Source organism: Buceros rhinoceros, unplaced genomic scaffold (genome assembly GCF_000710305.1).
Source record: "Buceros rhinoceros silvestris isolate BGI_N320 unplaced genomic scaffold, ASM71030v1 scaffold13885, whole genome shotgun sequence".
NCBI classification, from domain to species: Eukaryota; Metazoa; Chordata; class Aves; order Bucerotiformes; family Bucerotidae; genus Buceros; species Buceros rhinoceros.
This window is the reverse complement of record NW_010412459.1, coordinates 31,458-46,024: the sequence shown is the minus strand read 5'-3', so window position 1 is coordinate 46,024 and position 14,567 is coordinate 31,458. Positions and strand designations below refer to the sequence as shown.

The 14,567-nt window shown below is 40.1% G+C and overlaps 1 protein-coding gene across 1 annotated transcript in view; it reads right to left on the bottom strand.

Moving 5' to 3' along the window:
- The window catches only part of MCTP2 (multiple C2 domains, transmembrane 2), a gene marked incomplete at its 5' end in the record, with an annotated part of 84,082 nt that overhangs the window by 46,376 nt on the left and 23,139 nt on the right, over positions 1 to 14,567 (bottom strand). Inside the window, 2 exons of the mRNA XM_010136411.1 lie at positions 8,351 to 8,453; positions 10,813 to 10,915. Coding sequence (XP_010134713.1) covers positions 8,351 to 8,453; positions 10,813 to 10,915 — 206 coding nt within the window. The remainder of the gene's footprint in view (positions 1 to 8,350; positions 8,454 to 10,812; positions 10,916 to 14,567) is intronic.

Below are 14,567 nucleotides of genomic sequence, written 5' to 3'. Positions count from 1 at the left end.
CCCCCCCGCCCCAAAACCTCCCTCACCATTTTGTAAACTACTTGGCTCAAAGCAAAAGCATTCTCTCCTCAAAAAGTGATGGCAGAAATGTATTTATTATACACAGTAGGATATGTATTGATTAAACATTTGGCTTTTTAGGAAGCAGACCAGTTAATTCTAAACAGCAGTTACATTAAAAACTGCAGCTTACCAAAAAGCTACATTCAGGGACTGTAATGATCAAAGATTAAAGATAACAGAGGAAATTTGGGGGCATGAAATTGCAACCATATTTAAAAGGGCTATTGCTGCTCTGGCATTTAGAAGAGGCATTCATATAAACCATGGCAGAAATGGGTAAGAGGGGGGAAAAAAGGCATAACAGGAACCAAGCGATTTCACAAGACAAGAAAAAGTTCACTTTCCTTCCCAATGTTGTGCCACCCTTCTGTACCAAATAACTCCTCAAAGGGTATATAGATTTTCTGGCTAACATTTGAAAGAGAAGAGGGCTCTCTCAAGGACCAACTCTGCATCCTCAGGGGTGTCCAACCAGGAACTCCAGCTTTTAACTATGTCTTCATCCAAAGCTTTCCTTAACAGGATGCTGAGAGTTATGCTGGCAGATGTAGAATTTATCTAATAGCAATAAATAGCAACAGGAATGGCACTGCACCATTTCTTTCACTGCAAGAGGGTACACAGAGTTGGAGACAAAGGATGCGGCAGGTCCCAAGAAAGGGGCAAGCAAAAAAGTATTTTGCCGTCCAGCAGGCTCAGATAACCTGCAGCCCCAAAACGGAATTGCTGCTGAAGTGGCTAGTCCCTCTTCTAGGGCCAAGTAGACTGGCATCAGAAGGTCCTCAGGGCAGCTACCACATACAGTATTGTTGGCCCATCATAAAGGATTCTGACATTTCAGCAGTTTGTTTTTCCCCTCAAAAAATAATTCTAAAAGCTACTGAACGAAAACAAAACACAATTTGGAAATTAAATATTTTGTTCAACTTCCTAAATTAAATTAAAAAGGGATTTAATGATGGTAGGGATATAGGGCAAGAGGGACTTGGTTTGAGGTTGTTATCCCTTTGCCCCAAGGAGATGCCACCAGCAGCAGGTTTAGACTGAGCTTTGATTCACAGATTCTCCTGAAACAGGATAGAAGGTACGTTTTTCCCAGTGTGTCTGCAGAGAGGTAGGTGACAATACATATCACGATATAATTCTGCATTCCCCATAGTTACTAATTTCCACATATTTCAGTTACACATATTTCTGATAACATTTCATCCTATTACCCCAGGAGCAACAAATAGTGGGAAGTTCTCTTTATATTCCTTGGGATATACTTTCTTACACCTTTCAAGATCACAACCAACAAGGAAACACCTGCCGTGCTGCTAAATCAACAGAAAAAGGAAAATAAGTGCTGTCACTACTGAGAAGGTCTGATATCATGCTATTCTGCACTCAAAAAAATTTGCTTCCGACTTTGGGGAAAGGGTCTTTAAGAGCTGGAGCTGAATCAAACATTTTGGGTGTGCCTGCAGGTGTGTTCGCACAGTAACAACTTCCATCTCTGTCTGTCTTTGGAAATGGTTGGTTGTTGCTTGGGAAACTTTAAATGGTCATTCTTATTGTTACTGCTATTCTAAAATTGAATAGGGCAGAAAGTAACACAGTGCAAATACAGCTTTACAGACAGCTTCATTTGCCATCTTTAATTCTAAGCATTTGACTTGTCTGGTAAAGATGCGCAATTGGGTCTCAGCCTAAGGCTAAACATCGATAGGGATATCCTAGTGTTCGAGCTTCGTCAGAGGAAAAAAGCACAAGAAAGAACAACAACTGGCTATGAAATGGCATGTCTCCGTTGCCTTTTCATTTGAACAGAAGGAAAAAATCCTGAAAAAATGTCAAACAAAACACTCACAGTTTTGGCAACGTGCGAAGCCAACGAGGTTCCAGAAAAGGTGTAGGGTAATCCTAACACCCGTGACTGCATGGAGATTAAATCGGTGGCATGTCTCAACCATGCCCAGAAGAAAACATGCAAAACAGCTTTTAATACACTCCGTTTTTACTACAGGCTGTTCTTGGGGAAGAGCTCAGATTCTGCTCAACACCTCAATCTCAAGAGGCAGCCAGCCACGAGTTTCATTTTGGATCTATTTCTTTCTCCTGTCCGGGTACTTCTCCCAAGACTCTGCTGTTTGCAAAGACTACTTAAATGCTCTCTCCAGCTGTGGAAAAGGTGAGCAGCCAGGGCTGGGGTCCTAGGATGAACCTCAGTGTCAGAAAGATCCTATTTCTTCTATCACCCACACACCTTTTGCTACACCCCTGATGATCTCACATGGATTTCACTCAAAGAATAATCCTGATAGTAGTGTGCAAATAGGTTATCTTTCCTATGGATGTTTACATTTACTTATAGGAAAAAGGATGGGAAGGAATATTCAAATTAAATGTGAAAATATCTGCAGGTGAGGTCCTTAAAGAGATATAACTGATGTTATTCCTTTACTGAGGATATTTTATTTCCTCACTGAATACTAGTGCCTGCATTCTTGGAAAGATTCTTAATGGCATCCACCGCACCGGGGCTCAATCATCAACCAAGCCTGTCCATAAATGTGTGATTAACACGAGGACAGTTGTGTCTATCCCACCGACATGCTTTGCTTTGCAAGGGCACAATCAGAAAACTTCTGAAAAAGAGTCAAGATTTGCATCCCACGGGAATTGCTGATACATGGGGAATTTCCTTATTCTGAACCAACACAGAATGACAAAACATCAGTATCAATATTTTCACAGAATAATTCATATATTCTACACCACAGTCCCTTCTCAATACAGGATCACACAAACGAAATTATCAGTTGGAAAAGAGCTAAAATTCTTTGAGCATTCCATATTTGGACCTACAAAGGCACTGTAGACAGAGGCAGCTCCTGGCAGTGCTTTAGCTGAAGGAAACATCCAGGTACATGAGACCATCATACGGTCAAGGCCCAAAGTGCACCAGGTTCCTTTCAAATGAATGAATGTATTTGCTAAACTCTTCCCACAGATGTCCCCAGTAAAACAAATGTGACTAAACACAGTATTGATGTAGCCACCCAATGCTAAATCTATTAAGCAACAACCTTCTGACCGCTTGAGAATTTTAATGAAATAGCGAAAGCCAAGATTGATATGACATAAGACACAGAGAAGACAGGACCCTTACACAGCAAAGGGTGTTTTTTCATTGCTGTTGTCTCAAAGAAATATGGTTGAGTGCTTTTTTTTTTTACATTGATTTTAAGAAAACTTCACTCTGTATCCAGCTTTGATGCAGATTCAATGCCATATATTGATGACCTGACAGAAGAACGCTGGGTTAAATCTCTGTACATCAACACCCATGACGTGTGGAAAGGGTAATGGCTACTCTCCAAGGGGAATTCATCTAAAGCATTTGGGACTTCTGATATTCCTGCTCGAGCTCATTGCTGATGCACAATGTCATACCATTTGCCCTGAATAACATAAAGCTGTCTTGTAATAGGCACACACCTATCCTTATCAAAGGACATATTTCCCCAGGAAAAAATGAAGACAAGCCACATATTTGATCCACCTGGACATGAATAGAGAGAGGGTTTTGTTTCTTCTCCAGTCTTGCGATATACCTTGATTCAATTTTGTACTAAATGCCCACTCATTCATCTCAAAACTCCTTGCCCCATACATTTCACTTTTAACTACCTTCTGTGGGATTCAAAGTAGAATGGAAACTTGGGTTCTTGGCAGGGGATTGATATCCAAAGACTGAACAGACACAGAGCTGATGGTCTGAAAGAAAGCAAGCAGCTGCATGAGAGTTTCCAGGTAGTGCGAGGAGGAGCTGAAGGCCCTGGGAGCACAAAGATTCTGTGTGGTACTTGAGAAAAACAATATTCCTGTCAATACCATTTCAGTGAGTACTGCATGGTCAGGAGAGAGTTTAGTTTCAGAAACAAGGTGTTGGATTTTTCTGGTAAAGATGTAAAGGTTTTTTTCCCATTCCAAAATTTCTGGTCCATGATAGGGAAAAATGTCAGAAGAGTCTATCAACTTCACAACTGTCTCTACTGCATAAATGCAGCATTTTCACTCTTCTCACACTCTGAAGCTTTCCTATGGAAAAAGTGATGCACCTATGGTCAAGTGCAAAGTATTTGCAACTGTCAGGTGTCTGTTCTCTGAATCCAGGCCATGTTTAAGATAATTAAACATGTAAAAGGCATGCTATTTGTTTTCAGTGTATCACTGGCTATGGACCTTGCTTGGCACTTGAAAACATTTCATAGATCTCTTCCTGTTTTGCTGAAAAAAGGGTGCAGCTGAAGTCTACTCTGAGCTAACAATTCAGCAGATAAAAACCATTCCATTCTGTGATACAACTTCACTCAAAGATCTTTCTATATGAGGATATTTGATATACTCTGCTTTCAAATTCATTGAAGCACACGATATGCACCCATGTCTAATAACTTGCAGCTTTCTAGGAGATGGGCATCTCTTGAAGCAAAAAGAAAAAGATAGACCCTCATCACGAGAAACACGGTTGCTTTTATTAAGATCTAGAGCTCAAAGGAACACAGAGATGGGAAGGACTTCTTTGATCATTAGTTCAAGTCACCCCAAACCTACAAAACTTCTAAACCTATCAAACTCCTTTCATGAAGCAATGAAGTTTTTGCCCTACTTCTCCATTCCCCAGGATCATCTTCAGTCTCTAGCACAAAAGCCTGCTCTGTTCAGTGGTGCACATGGTCTTCCCTTTCATTCCCCAGGCTCTGAGGAAGCAAGCTCCCCCTCAGTCCAAAGGTTAGGCAAGCCAGGTTTTATAGGTCACCTCCAGCAAGAATGATTCATTTTGCTGAGTATCCTAGTAGCACTAATCCATGCCTTTTCCAGTTTAAATTCCAGTTCTGACCAGAGCTGTACGAGATGATGTCTCTCGTATGTGCTTTAAAGGAGGACAGTAGTTTCACATAAAGAGCAGGGAAAAAAATACAAAAGGTTGATTAACATGGAAAAGCAAAGATAAAACTCAAGCAAAAATCCACTTCTCGCCCTCTGTCCCCACCTACCTACAGAGAAAATTCCAAATTCAGTGTAGCACTACCACAATAAATGTCTCTACAATGCATTAATAGAGCTGTATGAGAAACAAAGCAAACTGTGTATTCACCCAATATTGCTTCATCACGCCTACCAAAACCACCTGAATTTTTCAGTTTTATTCATCATCTGACACTTGAAAACTCTTTTCATAGCACTCTATTTTTTGTTTCTTATTTGATGCCTGCAATAAGCTTGCATCATAGTCAAAGATGAATGTGAAGCATGAGTAATTTCACCATCTCCCGAGTTTTTTGTGCAGTAAGGTTATTCCTGTGTTAATGCAATTACGAAGGTGTCTGTATGTTTGCAAAACGCCAGTATAAGACTCCTGAACGCATTTAACCCAAAATTCGTTGTCAAATTAAACATTTCATATCCCTCCAACACATACTTTATTCAAGGCAATTTTTCATTAAGAATTTAGTCATCCGTGAACAATTCCTGAAGTAAACTTACTTCATGTGCTGACAGCTCACAAGTCAAACTTGTGCATCTTTAACAGGAAAAGAAATGGCAAATGCACTTCTATTTTCAAAAGAGAATTTAATGCAAGGCAAATATTAGGCCTGATTACCTAGAGAAATTAAACCTATGCGATTTGCAAGGCTTCCTTGAGTCTTTAACTATTGTTCTCTTTCAGCGCATTTATCTAAACGGTTCAAAGGATACATTCAAATTTACAGTCAAAATGACAACATACATCGATGTTCTCATTTAAAGCAAAAGTGCTTAGAAAATTGCAGTTCTCTGAGCAGACTAAGTTAATAGGTGCAAAATGTTTTTTAATCAGAAGCAGAGACGAATATATTTACACGAGATTTGACTGAAATAGGAGGCAGAGAAGTTTGGACAGGAAGGAAGAAGATCGGTTGGCAAGGGAAAGCATAAACAATTTTTACTTTATTTTTTTGCCTCAAACCTTGGACAAAAAACCTACACTGAAGAGCCTGGACATTACCACACACATGCACTCCCCTCCTCTGCCTTGTTACATGCTTCCTAAGGGATACTTGACAAATGCCTATAAAATCAACAGAAAATCCAAATCTAACATCTTCTCGCTGTGAGCCCACACAGCCTGCTGCCGATCACGCAGACCATTTGGCAAGTGCCGGATCTGCAGGAGAGCAGCTGCTCCAGCCACTCTCTTCCAGTAACATCAGAGATACGAGGACTTGGGGAAAAATTAACACAGTGATCAAAAATGGAATAAAAGATGTTAAGAGGTTTTTCCCTCCCTGTAAACATCAAATCATCCTCCGTGCCCAACTGACTCTAATATTGTTCTAAAACTGGAGATATTGACAACTCCAGCTACTAAGTAGGCAAACAACCTAAAATATCCCCAGCCTCAAAAAGAACTTGCAGTCCCAGCCACAGAGGGGTGAGGACTGCAAAGCACATGACTGCGTGGGGCAACAGGAGCTCAGTATTTCCTCCACAGCTTCTACGGCTTAGGCTCTTTACATCCCCAAATTGCAGGGGTTCCCTGCTCCGGACTCCTCTTGGAAAGAGCATGTGGTGGATGAAAACAAAACACACTTACATGAAGAGATTCAGAAGCCACATTGCTTTTAATTTGCCTGCACAAGAAATACACTTATTTAGGAAAAATAACAACAAAACTGGAGCACATTGGCCTATTTCTTTACCACTATAAAGCATTCCTGAGACTGGGATGATCCCCTCTAAGCCTGGTCAAGAGGCTTCTGGGCAGTTCATTATTTATTTGGAAACACCAAATACTTGTAGATCCCCTCTCTGATCTTGATTAGTCCCTTACCTAAACTCTGTTGACTCCACAGGACTCCACTTTGACCACATGGAACCTTTGCTTTCCTGCTAGAAACCTCCCGTTTCCTCAGTCTCTGCTGGGACAGAGACCCACTAACCCGTTACGGCAATACTACTACTACTAAAAGTCAGAGAAGAACCATTGCCTTAACCTGAAAGGTGTGTGCCAGCCTTTCTGCAGAGGTGAACATGCTTTCATAAGGATGTTTCAAAACAGTACTGCAATTTTGTGTTCTTTAATTTCAGTCAGGCTCCACCATCTGCTTATTTGAGAGCGCCATTACCCCCAGTATCACACCGTGCGTTACCGAAAGCATCTCACTGCTGCATGTATCGCTTGAATCACGTTCTATACTGCAGGCATGAATGTTTGTAGAGGGCTCAACGCAGTACCCAGTGCGTAAATACCTGTCATACCTTCTCCTCTGCACCGGGACCCTACTGCAAAACATCAGGACCTTGAAACTTCAGGAAACGCCCCTGCTTATACACCTTTACAAGACTTGACTGCCAAGAGCACGACAGTACCAAGATGTGTCAAGCCTCATCTACTAATTGATTTAATATGAGTCACAGCCCAGAAAGTTCTTTCTAAACATTATTGCAAGAGCCACCAGAGTCTTCTCTAATACTGCGCATACACATGGAGCTGTTTACACCCTCTTGATCAGGTTTACTCGGTCTATTATTACCAGCCTTGTTCCACAATTAAATCAGTCTTACCAAACACAAAGCTGCTTTTCTCCTTTTCCTCTATTAATGTCTTTTAATGAACCTTTTATGTTCCTTCAGCTTGGCCTTTTTTGGCCATTTCTGAAAAAGCTTCAACTCTCAATCTCCAGAGCAACCACTTTCCCCCAAGCTCACTTTGTTTCCAGTTTTGATTTTATACTCCCATGGTAGCAGTCACTCTTCATATATTTGTTTACAGAACAAAAGCCACCAGTCTTTAAAAGCACTATGGAGTAGAAAACACCCCTTTTAGGTAATTTTATTCAGCTGTGCCAATAACAACAGCTATTGCTAGTCAATCCTACTGTGATGTGCAATTACTTTCTTGGAGTAAAAAGAAGCAAGACAGAACAAAGACATGCTTAAAGCGTTACCTTCAGAAGATGATGTGGAAACATACAGAGCAACTCAATTATGTTTTCAGACCTACATGGCATATAGTACTGATGAAATACAGACACTTCTGCAATTTTCTTTCCAATCAACCAAATTGGTACTGAAATGGGTTGGCAATGCTCGTTACGCTAAGGAGAACTATAAACACTGCCAACTAAGGCATATATAGATCACAAAACCTGTTTATCTCTAAATCTGTGTTGCTTTCAGCTACGGGAAAAGAAACGCAACTTGTTCCCAGCAAAACCATCAACGTTTGAATGATATAACGGCAAAGGTAACTTACGGACAGCAAAGGGATGGCAACTTTTCCAAGAAAATCAGGGGGTTTATCTCCATCTTCATCAAACACTGTCACCTCCAGAACATCATGAATATCTTTAATAGGGCTGGAACAAAAAGTGCAGACACATAAAAAAATATTCAGTACACATGCCCAGTCTCCTCCACAAAGATCTGAGAATACCATTTTCCTAATTAAGTTTGTATTACCTTGGAGTATAAAACTAGCATTTAATTAAATTCCCCCCCAAATGAATCAAATTATGGGTATTCCCCAAGCTTTCCCCTCATGTTTCAGTCCCATAACTAGGTGAAGAAGATACCTACCAGACAGTGACAATTTTTGTGCATTGATGCTATTAACAGTGTAAAACTCAGCTCTCCAATAGAGAAAACTGGTGACTGGGAGACGTCAAGAATTCAAACCCAGGCTTTAGAACATTAAAGAAATAAGCTAGGAAACAAATCTTAGGTAACTTCATTTGACTAGAATAATTATTGAACAATTATCTCCCTTTTACAGAACTAACAAGCAATTACTTAAAAAAACCCAACCTATTGACCTTTAATTAAAGGTCACATGGACAATATTTTTGTTCCATGCAGTGTAAATGCTCTACTGATGTGCCAGCAGGCACTCGATCTTAAGTATTTACCAGATCATTAATAAATCCGAGTCTCATTTGGAAAGTTTTACCTGCATGCCTGCAAAAGCACAGCTAAGTGGAAATGACTAAAGCTGCCTTTGTTATCTCCTCTTTTCCTTTTTCCACGTGGAAGAGTTGAAGAAACAGTTACGTGGTACAGCACATGTTTGTAATTTAACTAAGTGCAGCCATACTGCCCAAAAGAAGGTTGTTTCAGAGCAGCCCTGCTTCTAGAACCTCTGCCTGCACCACAACAGAGTTGCTCCTCAAGAAGCAGAGTCTGAACTTAAAAGCCACCTGGTTGTCTCCAGCTAGCAGCCACAACATGTTCTGTGATGTGACCCAGCGGCAGCCAAACCACCAGGAAAACACTGTTTAAGACATTATGACTTTAAAATTCCTTCAAACCTGCCATTTCTGCAGCCATACTTCCACATTCCCTTCCAAGCCACTATCATTTTCCAGATGATACAGCCACCAGTGGTATAAAATATTCAAACCCCACAGCAACACACACAGGTAAGTGCATCGTGGAAAACGTGAATGTAATGGGAAGGGCTCTCTGGTGGAATTAAACACTCCAGCCCAAAATGAATTCATCCACTCAAAACAATCCAATCCACTCTGCTCCAAAAGAAATCTAAATCATCAATAGCTTTAAAAGATGCTTAATTTTTTTAAAATGGCCAAAAATCTAAGGACAGATGCAAAAGCCTGACTGGCTCTGCAGATTTGGTGCTTGGACGAGCCATGCAACAGCAACAAGAAAGTCAGAGATGGTCCGTAGCTGACATTTCCAAGACCCACAGGAAGCATAGACAAACTTTCTTTTAAAAAAAATAATTTTGGATTCTTATTATTTTGTTGGCTGAACATCTGACAAGACACATCTGCTGGCACGATTTCAGAATAAACAGTGATGAGTGGAAGCTGTTTGAGAACAAAGAGAAAGGACTTCATGAGACACGCACTCAGCTGCACCCATGAATTAAACAGAAATCCAGCAAGGTACCTCTGTCAAAGAGATCAAATACTTTCTATTGTACTTGCACCCAGCCCAGTATTTATGAATCTTGTTTCTGGAAGAAGTTCCTTGTTCTCAAACTGTCTTCCAGTGGACAGGTGCAAATGTCAAACACCCCACTGCCGGCCCTCGCAGTTACCTTCTTTGCCACAGACTACAGTCTCAGAGACGTTTATCTCACTCCGTTATTTGCAAAGAACTTTGTCAACATATAGCAAGATTAAAAAATATTATGCTGTCTAAAAGTGATACCTAAATTATAACTTTTTTATTAATAAAGTCACTAAAAAAAGGAATACTTTGATTTCCATAAAGATTTAAGCTGCTAATTCAGGGTAAGCCATGCTTGACTAGTTTAAATTCCGAAGATATACCAGGAACAACATGAGCTCTAATTTTCTGCTTGCTTCAAATTAAACAAGGATTCTGCCACGCTTCAATGAAACATATTTTATTTTAAATTACAGAAAACATAGGCATGAGTATCTGGTCTTTACTTTCTGTTATATTATCTCTTGGATCCAGCTATGACTCCATTATGTCTAGTCATGATTCTTCCTATAAATATCACAGTAATTTTTCTTTTAATGACTTCTATTAATAAACTCCACGCAAGATCTAGTAAAAAGGAAAAGGCTTTAATTGGCTTATATTTGATATTTCTCCGACACTCTCTCTGACTACAAAAAAATGACTTGTCTTAAACTTAACCTCTGTATTTTGCCAAAGTCGATAGCTTTTAGAGTTAAGCTGCTGTTTGGTGTTGCAGCATGTTTTCAGAAGCAATCCACTTACAATGTAAAAACTTTGTTCCACTCTGGATTGAGATTCTTGTAAACGGTGTGTGTTTGAAGACTGTCGTTTCCCAGCTCTAATACACAGAAAGGATCACTTTTACCTAGTGAGAGATGAGAGAGGTAAGAAAAAAAATTAATAAATTTTGAAGCGGACCAGTTATTGTTTTTAACATGCACACAATTCCTTTGCCATAGGGCTGAGGAAGCGATTGGTCAAATAAAATCAGATCCACAGACAACTGAAAATTGACTCATTCTGTTGGAATGGGTAGCTAAATAAACAACGTCTTGCATCCTCAGCAGTGAAAACTCTTAACACTTACCTTGTAACTCATTCAGGTGACTTCACTCTAATACTTGAAATCTGAGGCTTACACCGAATCATCTCTAAGTCTTTATGGCAAGAAAAATCTGCTCACACTGACAATAATTCAGACATGAGGAGAGCAGCACCACCACTGTGACCCAGCTAAGCATCAGTGCTGCATTCACAGCTCTCTATTTTATCCTCTGCTTCGAGTCTGTGGTCTACAGGGTTACACACCCACACCATGAGAAGAGAAGCACAGCACTGTCTGTATCAGCAGCATTTCTTCAATTAATTCCACATGAGCAAGTCCAGGAAGCTATGAAGACCCTACACACAGTGCCACAGTTTAAGCAAAACCCAACATCAACTGGAGAATCCATGCATGAACCAGGTATCATACTTAAAGCAAACCAAACCTCCCAAAGCCAAAGAAAACCAACGTCCTCTCAAAAGAAGGATGTTAGCACGAAACCTACTATGGTAAAGACATGTTTGGTAATGTATTTTCTTGATAACTCACATTAAATGAATTTGTAGCTGGAACTTATTGCAGCTCAGCAGTTTCCATCGTGAACAGAGTACCCTTCATCAACACATCTGCCTCAGTATCTGGCTTGATCTAATTTGTGTTCATGTATATCTGGGCCACAGACACTCCAGCCTAACTTTTATGGAGGCAACTAAATATGTCAGCAATGCAGGGATTTAGATATTTAAGCAGAAGCTGCCTTTTTCCTAATCCTTATTTTGGTACCATTAATGCAGAGCTCTTAAGGTTCTCAGAGAAGTTTTTAAACTAAACAGGAATCTTTTCCTTATGTAAACAGCGGGTATTAACTAGTCAATATTGGTAAAGTTGAAAGACCACATGTATTACTGGAATCTACTTGTCGTCTTTTCAGCTTACGTGTCTATTCCTTCGTAAGTGTGGAAAATCCATGTAGCCTTTCAGAGAAACCGCTTGAAATGCAAACTGGTATATGCCAAAACCAATCCCGCTGTATAATTTGGTATTCTGAACATTATTTTTTGGTCAGTGAACAAATGCAGTGTTTGAGAAGAACTCTCATGCATATACAGAAAACATCCAAAGCAGAAAAAGTCATTTTCATGTCAACAAAATTATTATGTAAGAACATAAAAGTATGGAAGGCTCAAAACTAGTCAATATTGGTAAAGTTGAAAGACCACATGTATTACTGGAATCTACTTGTCGTCTTTTCAGCTTACGTGTCTATTCCTTCGTAAGTGTGGAAAATCCATGTAGCCTTTCAGAGAAACCGCTTGAAATGCAAACTGGTATATGCCAAAACCAATCCCGCTGTATAATTTGGTATTCTGAACATTATTTTTTGGTCAGTGAACAAATGCAGTGTTTGAGAAGAACTCTCATGCATATACAGAAAACATCCAAAGCAGAAAAAGTCATTTTCATGTCAACAAAATTATTATGTAAGAACATAAAAGTATGGAAGGCTCAAACCAGGCTAGCTGTGGCTGGAAAGCCTGTGTGGAAACTAGCCTAAAATTTACATCAAAAGGTAAAAAATGGATTTTCAAAACACTGTTCAAAACCAAAGCAGATACTACGTTGTTTTCTGATAGCTATTATTACAGCAGGCTAAAAACTCGCAATTAAAATCTGTAATGCCAACATATAATCAACTGACAACAGAAATTCCAATAGCACCAAAATCCATAAGGATTAAGGTATAAGGTGGCATTACACTTGTCATCAGACAACTGGTCCGCACAAGTTCACCCACGCAAGACTCACGACTGCTACAGGACAGGACAGGGAGGGAACGCTACCTGCTCATACTGCTCCTCTATTAACCCTTGGAAATCTTTGTTCCTCTATCATCTCTGTGATTTTCCCTTTATGAAATTTTAGCTGGACTTTGAATTTACTTTTATCAACAACAATAAATCTGAGCAGTCAGTCTCCCTGGCAATGCAGGAAGTGTGGCACTGCTCTAGGAGGGCTCTATTATGGAAGCCCATAATTGCTGCACTAATCATTTATGAATGGCTCGGAACAGATAATTAATCTTTATGTCTCTCATTTTACAATCAGAAATTATGCTATTTTTACCTAAAATGGCTGCATCCTTTTGCAATTTGGTGGGTCTATTACAGCATAATACTAGGATATTTTCAGCACTGCCATTGAAAAACAATTTGTCATTTGCTTCATGAATCAGGCTCGAAGCCTGGGTTATTTTGAATATAATGACAGACTGAGTAACCTTTTACTTAAGCAGAATTTCATTCTGTGCGATGCACAAGGAACGTGTGTCTGTCATACACTCTGTATGAAAAGTCTTTGAATTGCAGAATTGAGAACCTGTGTGTCTCTTCCAATGTTCACTACCCACCCACCAGCTTCTGTGTGAGTACGGAGGGAAAAGGGGGCCAAATCCATCACCGATGCAACCGCATTAGCATCAGTGAAGTTTTCCAGGGGGTAACTAACCTTCCAGGCTCAGCTCTTTTCCTGGACACTGTCCACACTAACAGCTCATGTATTTCTAGATAGCCCTAGCCTTGCCCCTTGCTAGAGGTTCTGCTTTGCTGCGATATGCTGCTTACCACGCTTGTTAGTACGGTGCAGTTACACTATTAATTCATACAGATGTATACATCAGGTCAATTTAGACATGCGCTTCTATACCGCTAGCTTCCATTGCTGGCAGGTCTTTTGTTTGTTTCAAATTAAGCTTTTCATTGTCTTTAAAGTACTGCTCTCCGCAGTAACTTTTTTTCCCCTGCAAGGTTAAGCAGTGAATTGAAACCGAAGTAGTATCATGATTAATCTCAAGCTTTCTCCTTATTTTAGGAGCAATGTTCTCTTATGTTACAATGTCTTCATGAATACCAGGGAATGGGGCAAGAGTTTTTTCTCTCTAGCAGCTTTCCTGCCTTTATCAACAAGTTATCTTAAAAAACCACTGTGTCAGCAAAAACACAACACACAATGCTCTGACTGTGAATTACAAGCTGCTACAAGATACAGAGGGGAATTAAAAGGTCTCCAGAATCCTGGAGAAGATGATAATAAAAATAATAATACCCAGGCAGTTGCTACAGAGACGGGACCCTGGACCTTCCTTGGAGAAACAATATGAGGATGTGTTTTTAAAAGGAGTTACTGTCCATTGCTGACAGGACCAAGCACAATTTGAGTTACAGCTCAGTGAAGTAAGAGAACCAACAAGATCCCACACTGAAGCCTCGAACAAGCTGTAAGAGAATCCATGGCACTTGCATGCCCATCACTGGCAAGCTTTCTGTTCCGGGTGACAGCCTGCAGCACCACCCAAACCCACACACTCAGCACTGTGTCAGACACACCCCAAAACCTTCCAGTCTTCCTCACAAACTCAGAAGGCGCCCAATAAAAGATGGAGAGGCTGCTCTGCAGGCACCACCACTTTATATCG